The following is a 16,536-nucleotide window of genomic DNA, read 5'->3' on the forward strand; positions in this document are numbered from 1 at the left end:
AGAAGAGAAATTTGGCTATACGTGATTGGGCATCGTCTCGTTTTAAAGATTTATATATAGGTGTGCTACCTAAGAAACAAATTCCAGCTAACAAAACAGCAAGTTCCTCAAAAGAGAGAAGAAACCAACTTAGAATGGCCCAAGTGTACCAAAAGAAAACTTGGGCCTCAAAAAGAGCCCATCTACGACCAGTCCACCCATCCAGAATCCAGCCGGAGTCCAGACTCGCCGACCCACGGCGACGCCGACGACGCGAGCGAGCGAGCAGACCTACGAACTCCTCTCCGCCGCCGCACCCGCTGCAATCATGTCGCAGAAAAAATCCCGCAACCGGGGCGGGGGAGGCGGCGCCGCCGCCTCCGGCGACGGCCATGACGACCTCGCGCGCCCGCCCCCACTCCAGGCGGTCCTTCTCGCCGACAGCTTCACGCTCAAATTCCGCCCCATCACCCTCGAGCGCCCCAAGGTACTCGACGCACTACCCGCTTCCCAAATCCCACACCAGCACTATCTCGTCACCGGCGCTCGAGCTTCGCGGCTCCTCTGAACGAGCTCTTGCTCCGCCGCTGTCTCTTCGCAGGTACTGCTGCCGCTGGTGCACATGCCGATGATCGAGTACACGCTCACGTGGCTGGAGTCTGCGGGGGTGGAGGAGGCCTTCGTCTTCTGCTGCGCGCACTCGCACCAGGTCAAGGAGTACTTGGAGAAGGCCGGGTGGGCTGGTAAGTCTGGGCCCGGGAGCATGGCCGTCACGGCCGTCGAGTCCCACGACGCGATTAGCGCGGGCGACGCGCTCCGCGTCATCTACGACCGCGGCGTGGTGAGTGCTCAGTCCTGCTTCCCTGTTGCGGATTATGATGGCAGCGTTATTATTGATTTTAGCTTTAGTTTTTTTGTATGCCTATCACATTGGATCTTCTCGTTGAGTTTATTACTGATGATTCCCAGCTGATATAGCAAGGTGGTCTGAGACTGAACTCGGTAGTCATATTTTGGGTCGCTTGTTTCAGTTCGTTTATAAGAAAGTGTGAATGGTCTTACATGTTGGTTGCCTCAGTAGAGGGGGCTCCAGGAGTGCATCAAAACCACCCTATAGCACCAGTGAAAGAGACAATTGTTTGTAGCATTTCTCCTAATCAGCATATATAGTAATACAATTTGCTTCTGAAGCTAATAAATAGAAAATAAACACACCTTTTTTTAGTTTCGTTTTGGCTTGTTTTGCTAGTTTGTTGACATCCTCTTTGAAAAACTTGACTCCAGTCTAGCTCAACTTATACGAAGCCTAAGCACTAAAATATGTGATAACTTTACAATAATTATGGATTAATATTCTGTGGATCCAGTGGGACTCAGGCATTACCATGCTTATATGTTCATGTAACTCCATTTGCAGTTTCAGTTGTTTCATGCATCCATCCTTCAATTGTAGATACACGGAGATTTCGTTCTCATCAGTGGTGATACGGTCAGTAACATGAGCTTGAAGGATGCTCTCCATGAACATATGGACCGGAAGAAAAAGGACCCACTTGCTGTTATGACTATGGTTATAAAGCATTCAAAACCTTCTATTCTGACACACCAAACTCGTCTGGGTAATGATGAAATTGTTATGGCGATAGATCCTGAGACAAAGGAGTTACTTTATTACGAGGACAGGGCAGATAACTCACACTTGTATATTACAATTGATAAGGATATACTGCCCAATAATCCTACTCTCCAGCTGCATAATGACATGGAGGTTTGCTTTCAAACTCTACAGCTCAACAGTTGATATCTTCTTTTTCTTGATCTGTTTCTGCTAATATTGTTGCTTATGTATGTCTTGTTTTATTTTGATCATCTTCATTTCTTACCTGGCAGGACTGCTATATTGATATCTGCTCTCCAGAAGTCCTAAGTCTTTTTACAGATAACTTTGATTATCAGCATCTTCGGCGTCATTTCGTGAAGGGCTTACTAGTTGACGATGTAAGACAATTCACTACTGTTTGACCACACTATGAAAAAGAACATATGCTGTTTGCCTGTTCTGCAACAAAGTAACGGCCTTACCAATTCTTTCAGATTATGGGATACAAAATCTATACTCATGAATTATGCTCTGGATATGCTGCAAGGATTGATAATTTCAGGAGTTATGATACCGTGAGCAAAGATGTAATTCAAAGGTGGACATACCCTATGGTGCCTGATGTAATATCAAGTCGTGATTGCTCAGAAAGTAGACTTCATAGGCAGGGAGTATACAAGGCATCAGGTACATGCAGTGTTTAGAATTTTGTACAGTAGGTTTATTTCTAGACACTTTCTATTGACTTATTGTTCCTTGGTTCATGCTTCCTTTAAAGCAAGATATTTGAAAGTCCAGAACAATATTCTATTTGTTATGTTTTTTATTTTGCATATTTATTTGCATTAACTATTTGCTTGCTTCAAAATGTGTAATAATCTAAATTTTTAGTTTGATATCTGGTCTTACGAAATATGTTATTCTTTTAGACATTTTACTAAGCAATGCATAGAATAGGTCAAATTAGTTTATGTGCCTCCTTCAAACAATAAAAATCTGCTTCTGATACATATGTTTATTGTCCAAATGTCCAACTGTACATGCACTTAGCTTACATAATTATTTCCAAGGAAACTATATTGTTTGGTCTTGTAAACTGAACTATTATACTCCCTCCGTCCCAGAATTGTAGTCGTTCTAGCATGCGACACGGCTACCAAGACTCAAGCAAAAATACCAACGCACCCCTATGCCAGTAATGTCTGTTCTCCTGCTCTCCTTGTCCGTAGTCATTGAATGAGCTCACTGTAGGCTACTATGAGTAGCTGCGGGCTACAAAGCTTCAGTCTGGTGATGCTCAGGTGTAGGACTGACATCTAAAACGTCATTCTTACTGGGACATCCTCTAAACACTAAAACGACTTGTATACTGGGACAGAGGGAGTAGATGTTTAGCTAGCTTTAGAAAGGATTTTGTATCCTGCTGTTAGACTGTATTTTATATTTCTTGGGTACTCTTTTTTGCCTACATTTTTGGCTTATGAATCTTCTATTATTCTGGTGATCAATTCCATTATTCTCTGCACATCTTTATTCTGCATGTTTTTTAAAGCAGATGTAACATTGTCATCTTCCGCACAAATTGGTGCAAATTCTGTTGTTGGTAGTGCGACTAGTATTGGAGACCACTGCAAAATATTAAATTCAGTTATTGGGGAGGGCTGCAAGATTGGGAAAAATGTTTTGATTAACGGCTCATTCATATGGGACAATGTCATAATCGAAGATGGATGCAAAGTTAATAACTCTTTAGTCTGTGATGGTGTTCATTTAAGAGCTGGTGCTATTGTTGAACCTGGTTGCGTACTGTCATTTAAGGTAAGCTGCTACAGTATTGACATTACCATGCCAGAAGCTTTTCCTCCATTAGAAAAATGCAATAATCTGCCTTTTTTTAATCTTGTATTCTTTCTGTGTTGAGTACATCCTGAACTTGTTTTCTTATTCAGGTTGAAGTTGGAAAGAATGTTGTTGTGCCTGCCCACTCAAAAGTTTCATTACTTCCTCAGCCTTCAAATGAAGATAGTGATGAAGAACTTGAGTATGCTGACACCAACTCAGGAATTACAGATAGTCCACGTTAGTCTGCAGACCCTAAAATTTTATTTGATATTTATGCCGGACTATTCATTTTGTTCCTGTGGACCTGTAACCTACATGTTCTACTTGGTGAACTGGTTTCTTCCTTGCAGCATTTTCCAGTATGAGGAGTAATGGTGATCAATCAACTGTTCCTTTGGAAGAAGATGAGTCGGAAACATCTGAGGTTTCCTTCTTTTCTTATCTGCCTTAGTGATTTAGTTTGGAACATTCATGGAATTATGTTGTCGAATGTGGGGAACTGCCATGATCTTTATAACTGTTTGGATTGATGTTCATGATGTCACCAATTAGACTGGTACCTGTGGTGTTGTCGGTTACGTATGGACAAGCGTTGATACTGGGATCGTGGAAGAATGGAGACAATCGATTGCCCCGATTCCTAAAGAAAAGCTTGAAGAGCTGCGGCATGCTGTGTCTGATGATGATGGGTCAGAAGATGAATCCAACAATCCGACTCTACCAGATAAAGATGATTCGTCAGACAGTGTGGTTGAGGATGATGATCATATTTCTAAGTTTGAGAAAGAGGTTATTACATATATGTGATTAAGAAATACGTACTTCCATTTCTTGTTGCCCATTTACTGAGTGGTTTTCCCTGTTTAGGTGGAAGAGACGTTCCAGCGAGCTCTGGGTGGCGGCGTTAATCGTGATAATTTGATACTAGAGATTAATGGCCTAAGGTGCAAAATCGTTCCTCTCTTATCAGGCACATGTAAAAACTGGAAAGCACTAAGGACCTGCCTTTGTAGGTGGCGGTGGAAGTTTGGATTGAACTGAGTCCAAAATATTACTTGAACAATCATCCTTGTCCAGGCCTTAAGTATTTTAAATTGACACATGAAATAATCAGTCTCTTAAATACGCTTTCTGCTGTTAGTTAATCTAAATCTCCCTTTTTCTTACCAGCAATGTAAGGGGAAAATGGGCTTTTATAGCAGAATGTACTTTAGTTATTTAAAACTGAATGTTGGATCAACAATGTATTGCCTGCCTGCGAATTTTCTCTACATGTTATTGGAACTTAGGAAGTTTGTTGATTTTATGGTGTACCGGATCTCATTGATTTGTTTTCAGATGACTTTGCTATGTAATGGTTTGGTAGATGCAGTTCTCTCCATCCAGTTTCATCTTTTGCAAATTGACAATCAATGATAGGCTATATTGTTTGTGCAGGTTTATCAGTTCTGTCACTATAGTAACCAATGTTCGATTGCACTGACTATGGCATACAATGCTTATGTTACAGGTTAGCCTACAGCCTTCAACACGCAGATTGTGCTGGAGCTGTGTTCTATTCTGTCATGAAGAGTGCATTAGTGGCTGCACAATCTACTAATGGTAGGTTTTTATAGATGTTAGAAGTATTATGAATATGAACCCATGACGACTGTAAAGTTGGGAATTGTGTGAATCTCGGAGAGTTGGCTGTTTTTACCTAATAGAATAGGTCTACCTTGCAGAAGATATTATCCTCTTATCCACCTCGAAATGGTCATAGGAAAATGCCTTTATTGTTGAGTATGTACTACTAAGCAGAAACTAATTTCTTTTGGTTCTTTTATTTACTTTGATGGCATTATGATGCTGGTTGTGCTTCGTGTTAACAGCAACAAATCATCACATATGGAAGCTACCTCTGTCTATTATGTTTTGTGCGTATACAAGTATGGAACACCACTCACAAGTTCACAAGTCATTACTTGTTCCTCATAACCTAACCCTAGTATAGTAGCTATGGCCACCCAGGACTCCAATTATGGATCCATATTTGCATGATCCATGCCAACCTTTGAAATGCTTTCAGAGGCAGTTTCCTTGTCCAGTGCAGCCCTTTTTTTACAAACTTAAGGCTATTTGGTAAGCAGTGTTATGTTATTAATCTAAGCTGTGCTCTGTTGGGTGAAGAATACAATCTAAGTATGTTTTCTCGAATATTCAATCTAAGTATGTAGCCTAACATAATCATTGCCAAAATCCATTTGCACACACTGCTTTTAAAACCTTTAGCTAGTTTAAACCATATTGGCTTATTCCTAGTAATCTTTCTTCACAACCTAGATTTGTTTTATTTGGTTGATGTACGGTCTTTAGAATACTTGAGCAGATCTGTCCAATGATTTTCCTTGTGGTCTAACACGTGGTCTGCGCTTGAATATTAATGCAGTGGCACATTGAAATTAATGAAAGCAAATAATTCGGTTAGGTTTTTATGTTTTTGTCTAAACCTGTCCAGTTTTCTGTCATTTAAATCCCGTTTCCTTTCTTTTTGGTGGCCAATTTGCATAATTTATTTACAAAATGGAGGTAGTTTTTACTTTTTGGTGGAATTTTGTTGTTTCTTTCTTATGTTTAATGCTTGCTAATCTGACAATGATTACCCAAAGCTTATTTTTCCCTACGGTCCCCTCCTTTTCAGATACTCTTCTAAAGACAACTGCTGATGCACTTGGCAAGTGGAAGGATCTTGTGCGCAATTACACCAAGACAGTTGATGAGGAGGTATATGATTCAGTATATTACTGACTTAATATCTTGAACCATAAATGGGTTAGATTTGCTGAAATTTCAAACATTATCCCTGCATAAATGCTTCTGCATGGTTGAGTACCAATATTACCTTCTAACAATGATTCTGGTCATTCTTCGAGTTTATCATAGAATTATGACATGAAAGGCTTCTAGGATTGCTTGGCTCACCTCTCCAGTGGCACCTGTGTAAAAAATTATGCTATTTGGTTCATGTCTTTAATATGACAACAAAGCCTTTTAGTCCCAAGCAAGTTGTGGTAGCCACAAAGTGTAGTTGATAAATGAGGTTTTAGGGAACAACTTTGTAATTAGGTAAAAAAGGTGAAACATCCCCTATTTGATCTGATGATATGTTGATCTCCAGTTCTGCATCACCTTGTTTGGTGGGCATGATGACTCTTGGAAAGGCCTCTGCAATTGTAAAATTTCATGGGCCTGTTTGAAAGAAATTGCTGTCTAATTTAATTTTGTGACTTATTGGAGTGTATTTCTCCTTTGATTCTTGCCATGGCTAAATAAATCATTTCTTGGGTACTGCTATAGATGGAGATACTTTTAAAGTTTGAGGAAATGTGTCAAGAGACCACAAAAGAATTTTCTCTGCTATTTCCAAAGGTAACACCTACTTCTCTGCAGAAGGGTTCCACAACATTTTTGTACACCACGAACAAGAAATCGATTTGTTTAGACTGCTGAGCATATGCTGTACTTGAACCTTTGTGACTGCTTTTCCTTAATCTGCTATTGAACACAGATCTTGCCATACCTCTATGATACAGAGGTAGTAAGTGAAGATGCAATTTTGAGATGGGCGGAAGAGAAAGAACATGCTGATGAGTCTGATAAAGTATTTGTTAAACAGTCAGAGGCCTTTATTAAGGTATATGTCCTGCACTAAATGTAGTTTTTTGCCCTGTTTCTGCACATGGTTTCACAGAACCAGTTGAAGCTAACACATTCACTTATAGTTCCTTTGATCTTTTCTCTTGTTGCACAGTTTCAGTTCTAGGAAGAGTTTTCCTATAGCCATAGAATTGTTGCACCTGACCACGTGAATGCTACTGGTTTAAATTTTGCTAACTTGTGTTTATGGAATCATCTGACTTGGTGGCATTAGTATCTTCTCTGCTGAATCTGTCTCATCCATGGGGTAGACATTTGCGTGTGACTAATTTAGTTTTAGCTCACTTGTGTTCATGGAACCATCTGACTTGGTTTTAGTGGCATATATACATATTTTTGTCTGCTGTGCTTGTGTCTTCCATGTGGGTAAGCATTATTGAAATCCAAACATGATGATATCTTGTCATGATTGCCTTCATTCAATTGATTTTCTGCTACTTGTTACCCTACTCAGTGGCTCAAGGAAGCTGAAGAGGAGGATGACGAAGAGGAGGAATAACCCTGGAGATGTCACTCTAATTCTTTCATGCATTGCGAGTTCAGAATCTGATTTGAGTGGTCTCCCGGTGAGTTTGCTACCAGCAAGTTTTGTAACCTGTAATTGTTTGTACATCAAGTCATCAACACAATACAATTTTGTACCTAACCGCAACCGGTGGAGAGTACCAAGGAGCAATTTGGCGATGAGGTGTGAATGAATCAAAATGATCCCATTGTAGATGACATACTATAAGTGTACCATCTTTGCTTGGTTGACGCTTGGGCGAAGTTTTCGCCACATTTGTTTAACTGCTCATCATCTGTTTCTTTGCACCCAGCCCAGCACTTGCACAAATCTTTAATAAAAGCTTGTTTAGATATGGCCCCCCTTTTCTCTTCTTTCCGCTGAGAAATGTAGTGGGGAAGAAAGCAATGGAGGCTTCTTCCCCGAAAGGCCCCAGTGGATCATGTGGGTTGCGTAGATCCGGCACTAATCTTACCTCAAAAGGGGCACAGTTTGCTTAAAGTACGCTCTTTTGTCCCCAAAACCTTTGATGTTTTTTTTGCCCTAGACTAGATCCCAGATAGCCTTGCCTGCTTTGTGAAACAAGCCAACGATGGGCAGCAAAATCAATGGCCGATGGAAAAAGAGTAAAAAACCAGAAGGGCCCTGGGGGAACTAAAGAGGAAAAGCCGGCAGCAGTGAGCAGTGGAAGGTTGCATGCACACTTTCACTGCTGGACTAAGCAATCTCGCTGTGCCTTTGCCCATCTTCTGCTGCATGTGCTGTTTTGAATTTATAGCTTATCTTATAATCTGTTTTTTTCAACTTGTTTTTTTTCAGCCGGAACAGTGTTTTTCTTTCCCAACAAATCAGTCGGAACAGTGGTTCGGTTTTTTTTTCAGCGAAGCGAACGGGGCCATAAATTGTTTATCCTGCATATTGTGACTAGTATGCATTGTTTAATGTTTCTGAGATGGTTTTACTTTGACCATGAGAAAGCATGTTTTGATCAACGGACTACCTAATATTGTTTGACCTTTTCCTAATCTGCTGGTCATAAAGAGTTACCGCGGAATCACAGTTGGCAATAAGATATATGATGCAGATAACATAGGCTGAACAGGAATCACGTACATTTTGGACTTGGGAGCACGATATATTCTGTGCGGATAAGAGGAATCCATCTTTAGTTCTAGTTCTCACCGGACAACCACGCTGCTCCATCGAGATCATATCGTCATATTGGGAAAGACTGATCGCATTTCGATACCAAAAAAACAAAAAAAAAAGCATTTCGTCTGCCGTTTCGTTTGCACCGTCCTTTTTTGCAGTCAGACGACAATTTGTGTTACACGTAAGGCCTTGGATGCACATATATTCATCTCAGTTTATGTGAGTTGAAGTGGATTAGAGTGGAATTGAACTAAATTCCATTTCATTCTAACGCATATGGATTAAGATGGATATACATGCATCAAAACAAAGGCCTAAGTAACGAAGAGTTGCCATTTTTTCCCTAACTCTACTAGAATAGAATTGCTGCTCTGAAATATGCACGTATATGTGCTGAGGTGTGAGGTCTGAAGCCAAGCATGGCCCATGGGAACTTTTTTTTCTTATCTTGAACTGGAGGAGCAGGATCTAGCAAATACTCCCTCCATCCCAAATTGTAAGTCATTCCAAGAATCTTGGAGAGTCAAAGCTTCTCAAGTTTGACCAAAATTATAAAAAAAATTACAAAGATTTATAACATCAAATAGGTATACTATAAAAATATAATTAACAAAGAATCTTTTGGTACTTAGTTGGCATCATAAATGTTATTATCTTATTATATAAACTTGGTCAAACTTGAGGTGCTTTGACTCTCCAAGATTCTTGGAATGACTTACAATTTAGGATGGAGGGAGTACATGTTTGGTTGAGGGGTCAGAAAAAAGTGCCTTTCTTGGAAGTTGTATAATAAATAAGCTGATCTAATTTCTGCGGTTTAGTGGTTATAAATGAGATGAGAGTTGTGGAGAGAAGCGCGGTTAGAAGAAAAAAATGAAAAATATATGTTCTTTTTAGATTCAGCCTATTTTTTTACCATAAATTGCTTACGGTATGTAACAAACAGACCTATATACACCGGATAAAATCGGCGACCAGATTATATTACCACGTGTCAGCAACCCATGGAGCAAAAAGGTCTCTGGCCTGCAGATCGAAGACGGTGTGGGGCAGACGAGATCTCGGGCCGGAAAACCCACACACTCCGCAAATACACACGCTGAAAAAGGAAGTCGCATTTCCGGTTTAACAAACGGCGATCCGAGTCAGCACGTACACAGCGCAGCCGGCAACGCCCCCGAGCGGACTGGATCCAGCGAAGCAACGGTTCAAGTCGACTCCACCCGCACGCGCCCTGCTGTTGAGCCTTAGCCCTTAAGCTTGCCCCTTATAAGAAGCTAGCCGCGCGCGCAGCCACCGCCGTCACTCTCATATCACTCCCGAGACCCGACGTACGTGATCACGGTTCACACCACCTCGGCAACAAACGGTTCACCGGCCGACGCGATCATTGATCACGGACACATCATCGTACGAGCTAGGAGGAGTTGCGTGCATGGCGACGGCGGCGGCGGCGGAATCGGCGGAGATCTACCGGCTGCCGGAGGAGTGCGTGGCTTACGCCATCTCGCTGACGACGCCCGGAGACGCGTGCCACTCGTCCGTGGTGTCGCCGGCCTTCAGGGCCACCGCGGACTCCGACGCCGTCTGGGCGCGGTTCCTGCCGCCGGACCACGCCGACGTCCTTTCGCGCGCCGACGAACCGGTCGCCGTCGCCGGCTGCGTTGGCGCGTCGAAGAAGGAGCTCTTCTCGCGCCTCTGCGACAGCCCCGTCCTCCTCGACGGCGCCACCATGGTACGTGCCATACCACCACTACGATCGATTCTTCCATGCATTCGATTTCGATCACATTGTTGCTAATTGCGTGCATATTTGTGTGCAAGCAGAGCTTTGGGCTGGAGAGGCGGAGCGGCGCCAAGTGCTTGATGCTGTCGGCGAGGGCGCTCAGCATTGCGTGGGGAGACGATCCTTCGTGCTGGACGTGGACCGCTAGTCCACCAGGATCCAGGTGCGTGTCATGCCCATGCCCATGCACACCCCCAGGCCCCTTTTTCTTTCTTCCTTCTCGCAATGTATGCTTACTTGCCTCGTAAGTAGCTTAGCATGGTACGACGCACGCTGCATGCGTGCTGCTCTCTCTACGCACAGTTAATCGATTCCACACGCACTGAAGCCGATACATGTGTATTCACTCCAATTCAGACACTTCAATATACGTGGATTGAGATGAATACAAACGCAGCCAAACACGACCGAAATGTGACTGCCGTAACTCGTAAACTTTACTCTAGTACATTTTTAAAATTTGACCACTGACCAGTATTGATATCGCATCCTTCGGATGTGATGCTGTATACGCATACGCCACGGTTTAGTTTAGATTAGATTGGTATACTTTTGGTTTTACACACACGTGTCACCATGCATGCCTGCACATCTGTTCATGCACACGCACACTATTCCAAAGGTGACAAAGCACGTACGTACTCCTAGCTCGGCAAGCGACACGAACATAGCTGACATAGGAGTTACTTTGGACGACTGCATGCATGGTTGCATCATCATCACAAAATAGAAGCCTAGCTAGCTAGTACGTACGTACGTTCTGCACACAAACTATCAAACTATGTGACCGACTGACCGTGTGACCAATCGATCAGGTTCCCGGAGGTGGCGGAGCTCGTGGACGTGTGCTGGCTGGAGATCACCGGGAAGCTCAGCCTGTCGCTGCTGACTCCGGGGACGACCTACGCCGCCTACCTCGTCTTCGCCATGGCCGACGACGCGTACGGCCTCGAGTGCCACGTCGGGATGCCACCGCCCAAGGCCACGGTCACCGTCTCCTCCGGCGGCGGGACGACGACCAGCAGCAAGACGCCGTCGTCGACGCCGGCGCAGGAGCACGCCATCTGCCTGCACCACATGCAGGGGGAGGAGGAGGCGGCCGCGCACCGGCGGAAGCAGCAGTACGTGCGCCTCCGCAGGGGTTACGGGATCAGCGGCGGTGCCCGGAAGACGACGGTGCTGACGACGACGCGGGAGGCCGACCCTGACATCCGGTGCCCCCGGCGGAGGGGCGACGGGTGGGCCGAGGTCGAGATGGGCGAGTTCGCCGTGGCGGGCGACGAGGGTGACGCGGCGGTGGTGGAGGTGACGGTGCAGGAGGTGGATAGCCGCCGGTGGAAGAGGGGACTCGTCGTGCTGGGCATCGAGATCAGGCCCAAGCAGCACACGGCGGGGATGCTAGCGCTATAGCTGGAGTGGATTTCATCTTTTTTTTTTTAATCTCTACTAGAGAGAAATTAATTGACAAATGCCGATCAATTAGGTCCAGATAGGAACAGCTGCTAGCCGATGTGCCTAATCAGCATCAGGGTAGCTTTCGAACCTGTTTTCTTTTCTGGACAGACAGCGTGCATGCAAGTGCAATTTTAAAATGACCGTCCATTTAGCTTCTCTGATTAATGCGCATGGTGTATTTGCGTCAGTTGCTTGTATGCAGGCTACGTAGCTCCTGCTGTCATGCTGCGTATACCTTTGCATTTGTTGGGCCCATAAGCCGGTGATAAACTTGATAAGGCTCGTTGTTGTGCGTTGCTACGGGACAACTAAACTTTTGCACTAAATCCAAGAGTTTGGTTCATGCATTGGCATCTCAAAGAACTGCACAGTTGTTTGACAGCCAACAGGCAAACATGAAGCATAAGTAGAAATAGCTCAGTGCAACATAGACAAATTCCTACTTCTTTGAAGATTAATGTACCTTGTCAACAAGGTTGATAATTCCATCATTTATTGCACAATAAATTTTGAAGCTTTCTTTAAGAACCTATACAGAAGCAGGATTCTCTCAAATTGCCTAAGATTTCTTTATACATTGAATAGGTCATAAAGTGCAAGACATGGCCAGACAGATTCACAAATGACCAGCTGGCCTGTTAAACTAAATATAAAGATCACCTTGTAGAAGTTGAAGCAAAAAAAATGACAGAAAAAACAGAGCTTACCTGAGCTAGAGCATATTGCACCAGATAATTGTTATTTGCAGCTCCTTCTGCCTAAATACAAAAGGAAAAGCAGTGCCATGTTGGCTTTTAGTTAAAAAGGAAAAATACAGACCAAAAACCTAAATATGTTTAAAAAATCAGTTTCTTTCACTAATCCAACTTATTTGTTGCAAGGATAAGAAAGAATCACCCGACAACCAATAAATCGATATAATAATTGCTGCAGTGCTGGCAATTGCTCCAGCAAGTCCTGAGAATTCAGTTCCCTAGTTCTACTGTGGTCCTAAAAACAAAAAAGTTGAATTACATGTTGAAGTATCATCGGCAAGTAATATAGCTACAAATAATGGATAACACCGTAGAGCTTTGGTAAAGTGTTAATAAAATGAAATAAAAATACTTGATGAGCATGTCAGAGTCCAGACCTTTTCAGGTCCTTGACCTTGCTTTGATAAACGCTCAGCTTCAATGTCACACTTCAAGGCCCTGAAGCATTCTAGTTTTTCCTCAAAAAATAAACCGTATGTGCGAACCCACGAAGAATAATCCCAAGCTGGATATAATTCTGAAATATAAAGACAATAGATTAGAAGGAAATATGGAAGAATATTAACGATCCAAATAAAACATCAGGTTAAATTTAAATTAAAGAAATGCAGACCAACTGGGCTGGAATCATCCTTGAAGTTTGACAACTGCAAAACCTGCACTCTCTGAGTAAATGTTATAAACTCTTCGTGGAATGCAGGATCACCTTCCCGAAGAAGCCTATAGATCACTACAAGGGTCTTCAGAGCAACCTACATAACACAAGAAGAACTCATTGTTCAAATTAGACGTATTCAAGCATTGGGTTGTGCCATCTCAACTGAACTCCATCATACAATTCAGGCAAGACCAAGAATTAACCATTAAAAAAAGAGAGTTTCATCCAAGGACATAACACTACAGGGTGTCAAACGGGCTTCAGACAATCAACAGAAAAGAAGGAACCCCACAATTTAAATCATCAATTCTTAAGCGACCACAAAAACTGAAGAATTGTGTTAAATGTAGAATTTTCACTGTGCTTTTGTAAACAAGCTTATTATGCTATGCAAAGAAAATCCTCAGTTGCGTCTCTTTCTGTTTTTTTGTTTCCATGTCCAAATTAACTGGTACATATACACTAAAGCCACCAAAAGCACAGATTATAAAGGTCTAACTTGTTTTGCGATTCCAGACTCAACATGATATACTATTATATAACTATAGATATGAGCTCGAGCTCTCAAGTGTGCAATGACCAAGGTTCGGGTCCCCAAATCAATAGCACTGCATCCTCACTAACTGCGCATAAAACTTGGGCATTTGACGATTGAGCATTTGTCTGCATTCAATTACACAGTGTGTTCACATTTTTTTACAAACGAAATTGAATTCGAGACTCGTCGATCACCCAGTACCATTACAAGATTGGCACCAATTTAGCAGCTAAAGCAACCATCAGAGCATCAAATACACAGAACGAATTAAAATAATCTGAACCGGAGTGCAGCAGTGCTTATGGCGAGTCGCGGGGCAAGCGCATGGATGCAGTAGGCGACATCCGCCCGTGGCCTTGCGATGGACGTCGCTGCCACAATCTCTGCAACACCGACACCGACAAACCCATCAGACAGCAAACTCAAACAGAGCAATGCTGGAGAAACCACAGCACCCGACGATCTGACTAGTTCCTGAAATCAAATTAAGCAAAAGAAAAAAAAAACAAAGTGAGAATATAGGAGGAATCCACGATATGATGCACTGCGCAGGTGGCGCTCCTTGCGGGCTCTCCACGTGGTCGGTGGCCCTCACGATCGACAGCGCCGATGGTGGGTGGCACGCGACGTCTGGTGCCAGGTATCTGCGACGTTGGTGTGAGGACGCGGGCTGGTGGCGGCGGCGCGGCCTGACAACACTGGTCGACGTGGTTGCTGCGGTGCAGGGACTTCGCTGCGGTGGCGACGGCACCGGTCGACGTGGTTGCGGCGGCGCAGGGACGTCGCGTATGGTGGCGTCGGAGACGTGTGGTGGTGCAGGGACGACGCTTGGTTTTCCGCGAGACTGAGGGATCGAGAAGGAAGGAGCGCGCGGCGCACCGGGTGAGTGATTGACGTCGCGGTTTATTTTTTTTCTACCTGGGAATGGAGCGCGCGTTGAAATATTTTTTTTCACACTGGGTGCGTGATTGACGTCGCGATTTTTTTTCTCTCTAAAAAAGTTAAAATAACTTATAATTTTAGACTGAGGGAGTACCTTCACCTAAAAAAATCAATTTCTAACAAGTGCTTATCTTGATTCAGGCATATAGCTAGAAATTAATTTATGTTTTTTTGTGACTAAAATTAATTTATGTTAGGACGAAAGGAGTGCTACCTTGTTTACCTATGTGCTCCCTATGTACGAAGGTGGTCCCTGGTGATGATCCCCGTGGAGACCAAAATGAGAGATTAACGTTTTACTAATCAAATAGTCTTTGTAATAATCTCACTATTTCTTACTCCATCAATTCTTTTTCATATCAATACGTACTATAAATTCCCGTAGTAACGTGTGGGATATCATTTAGTTTTCTAATATGGAAGTCACAAGCGTGGTAGCTTTGGAGTGAAGGAAGGGTGTTGGAGTTGGTTGACCTGAATCTAGGAGACATTATTAAGGAGTCGGGCATCACTAGCTACGTGAAGGTGCTGCTGCTCTGTGTCTAGGACAACGACACTAATCGGCTGACGATGGATGGAGCCATTACAATGCTGCCAACCAAACACACCTCCACGGCACTCTAGACCTGAGTCATTACAATTGCCCCTGTGAGCACGCCTTGTAGGTTAAGGTTCGGACGTGCGGCCACACCACGAGCATCAATGGCATAACTGGTCAATAGCATGTTGGAGTGTCGCTAATAATGTGATGAAAGTTACTATATGATATGGCCTATGCTTAATTGGTCATATACACGACATAGCTGGCACTTCTAGGAGACATACCTAGTTAAAAGCAAAGGGTTGAGGAGTGGTAGATCTAGCGATGGGGCGCAAGCCCCCCTCCCCCGAATTCATAACAATTATGGAGCCCTCCTTGAGACCATAGAAGTCACAAGTATTTCAGCTCTGGAGTGAGGAGCTAGCACCGACATCAGCCGGACCATCATGTCGGGGAGGAGCCTGACAGACCCGTCCTCGGGCGCCTACGAGTTCAAGCTCATCCAGGGCGGGCTGCCAGAATTCGCCCTTGTCTGGGGCTGTGTCGAGAAGTTGTACACGAGCGGCCCGAAGAACGCCGAGATCCACACCGGCATGCCGTATCTCAAATCAAACGATGACATTACATTCAAGGTTCGTAATGATGTAAAGTTTACTTTAAAAAAGTTACTAATACTGTAACTCCTCAAAAAAAGTTACTAATACTGTATGAATAGAAAAATATGATTTGTGATTGATTGGGCACTCGTAGAGGTGGGGGCATAAGCCCCCCACACGTCCACGATAATTATGGAGCCCCTTCTATTTTTAGATATGAAAAAGATTAAGAAGAAACTCTAGAGGCCGAAGATGACTTAAAGCTTATATTCTATAGGTTTCTAGATCACCCATGGGATTGAGGAAGTAATAACTTTATAGGAGAAGTACCAAATACATGTCGGTGATTATTAACATGTTTATGTTATGCAATTTATCAGAGGCTAGAAATGACACTCATGTTCAAGACATAAGTAAATAATAATTATCTTTTGTTTTATTAGTTTCATGAGCTATCTAATCATGTGATGTGAATTACGTGTCAGAATATC

At 43.3% G+C, this 16,536-nt stretch overlaps 2 protein-coding genes across 3 annotated transcripts; both read left to right on the top strand.

Moving 5' to 3' along the window:
* Window positions 1-207: 207 nt before the first annotated feature.
* Window positions 208-7,902, top strand: LOC136475166 (uncharacterized). 2 transcript variants are annotated; one of them, XM_066472720.1, is made up of 15 exons: window positions 208-466; window positions 581-820; window positions 1,433-1,747; window positions 1,870-1,977; window positions 2,074-2,266; window positions 3,132-3,397; window positions 3,529-3,658; window positions 3,772-3,845; window positions 3,974-4,210; window positions 4,289-4,365; window positions 4,932-5,023; window positions 6,102-6,184; window positions 6,758-6,829; window positions 6,969-7,094; window positions 7,572-7,902. In XM_066472720.1, exons 1-15 carry the CDS (start codon window positions 308-310, stop codon window positions 7,614-7,616), a joined length of 2,217 nt encoding a protein of 738 aa, XP_066328817.1. In that variant the 5' UTR covers window positions 208-307; the 3' UTR covers window positions 7,617-7,902. The 2 variants fall into 2 exon arrangements, with proteins under 2 accessions (XP_066328817.1, XP_066328818.1); XM_066472721.1 differs by having other exon boundaries at window positions 3,135-3,397; window positions 7,572-7,901.
* Window positions 7,903-10,100: 2,198 nt separating this feature from the next.
* LOC136475167 (putative F-box protein PP2-B12) lies at window positions 10,101-12,266 on the top strand. The gene is made up of 3 exons (XM_066472723.1): window positions 10,101-10,509; window positions 10,602-10,723; window positions 11,376-12,266. The coding sequence occupies exons 1-3, from the start codon at window positions 10,210-10,212 to the stop codon at window positions 11,968-11,970; spliced, it is 1,017 nt and encodes a 338-aa protein (XP_066328820.1). The 5' UTR covers window positions 10,101-10,209; the 3' UTR covers window positions 11,971-12,266.
* Window positions 12,267-16,536: the final 4,270 nt, after the last annotated feature.

This window comes from Miscanthus floridulus, chromosome 8, assembly GCF_019320115.1.
Source record: "Miscanthus floridulus cultivar M001 chromosome 8, ASM1932011v1, whole genome shotgun sequence".
In the NCBI taxonomy this organism is placed as follows: Eukaryota; Viridiplantae; Streptophyta; class Magnoliopsida; order Poales; family Poaceae; genus Miscanthus; species Miscanthus floridulus.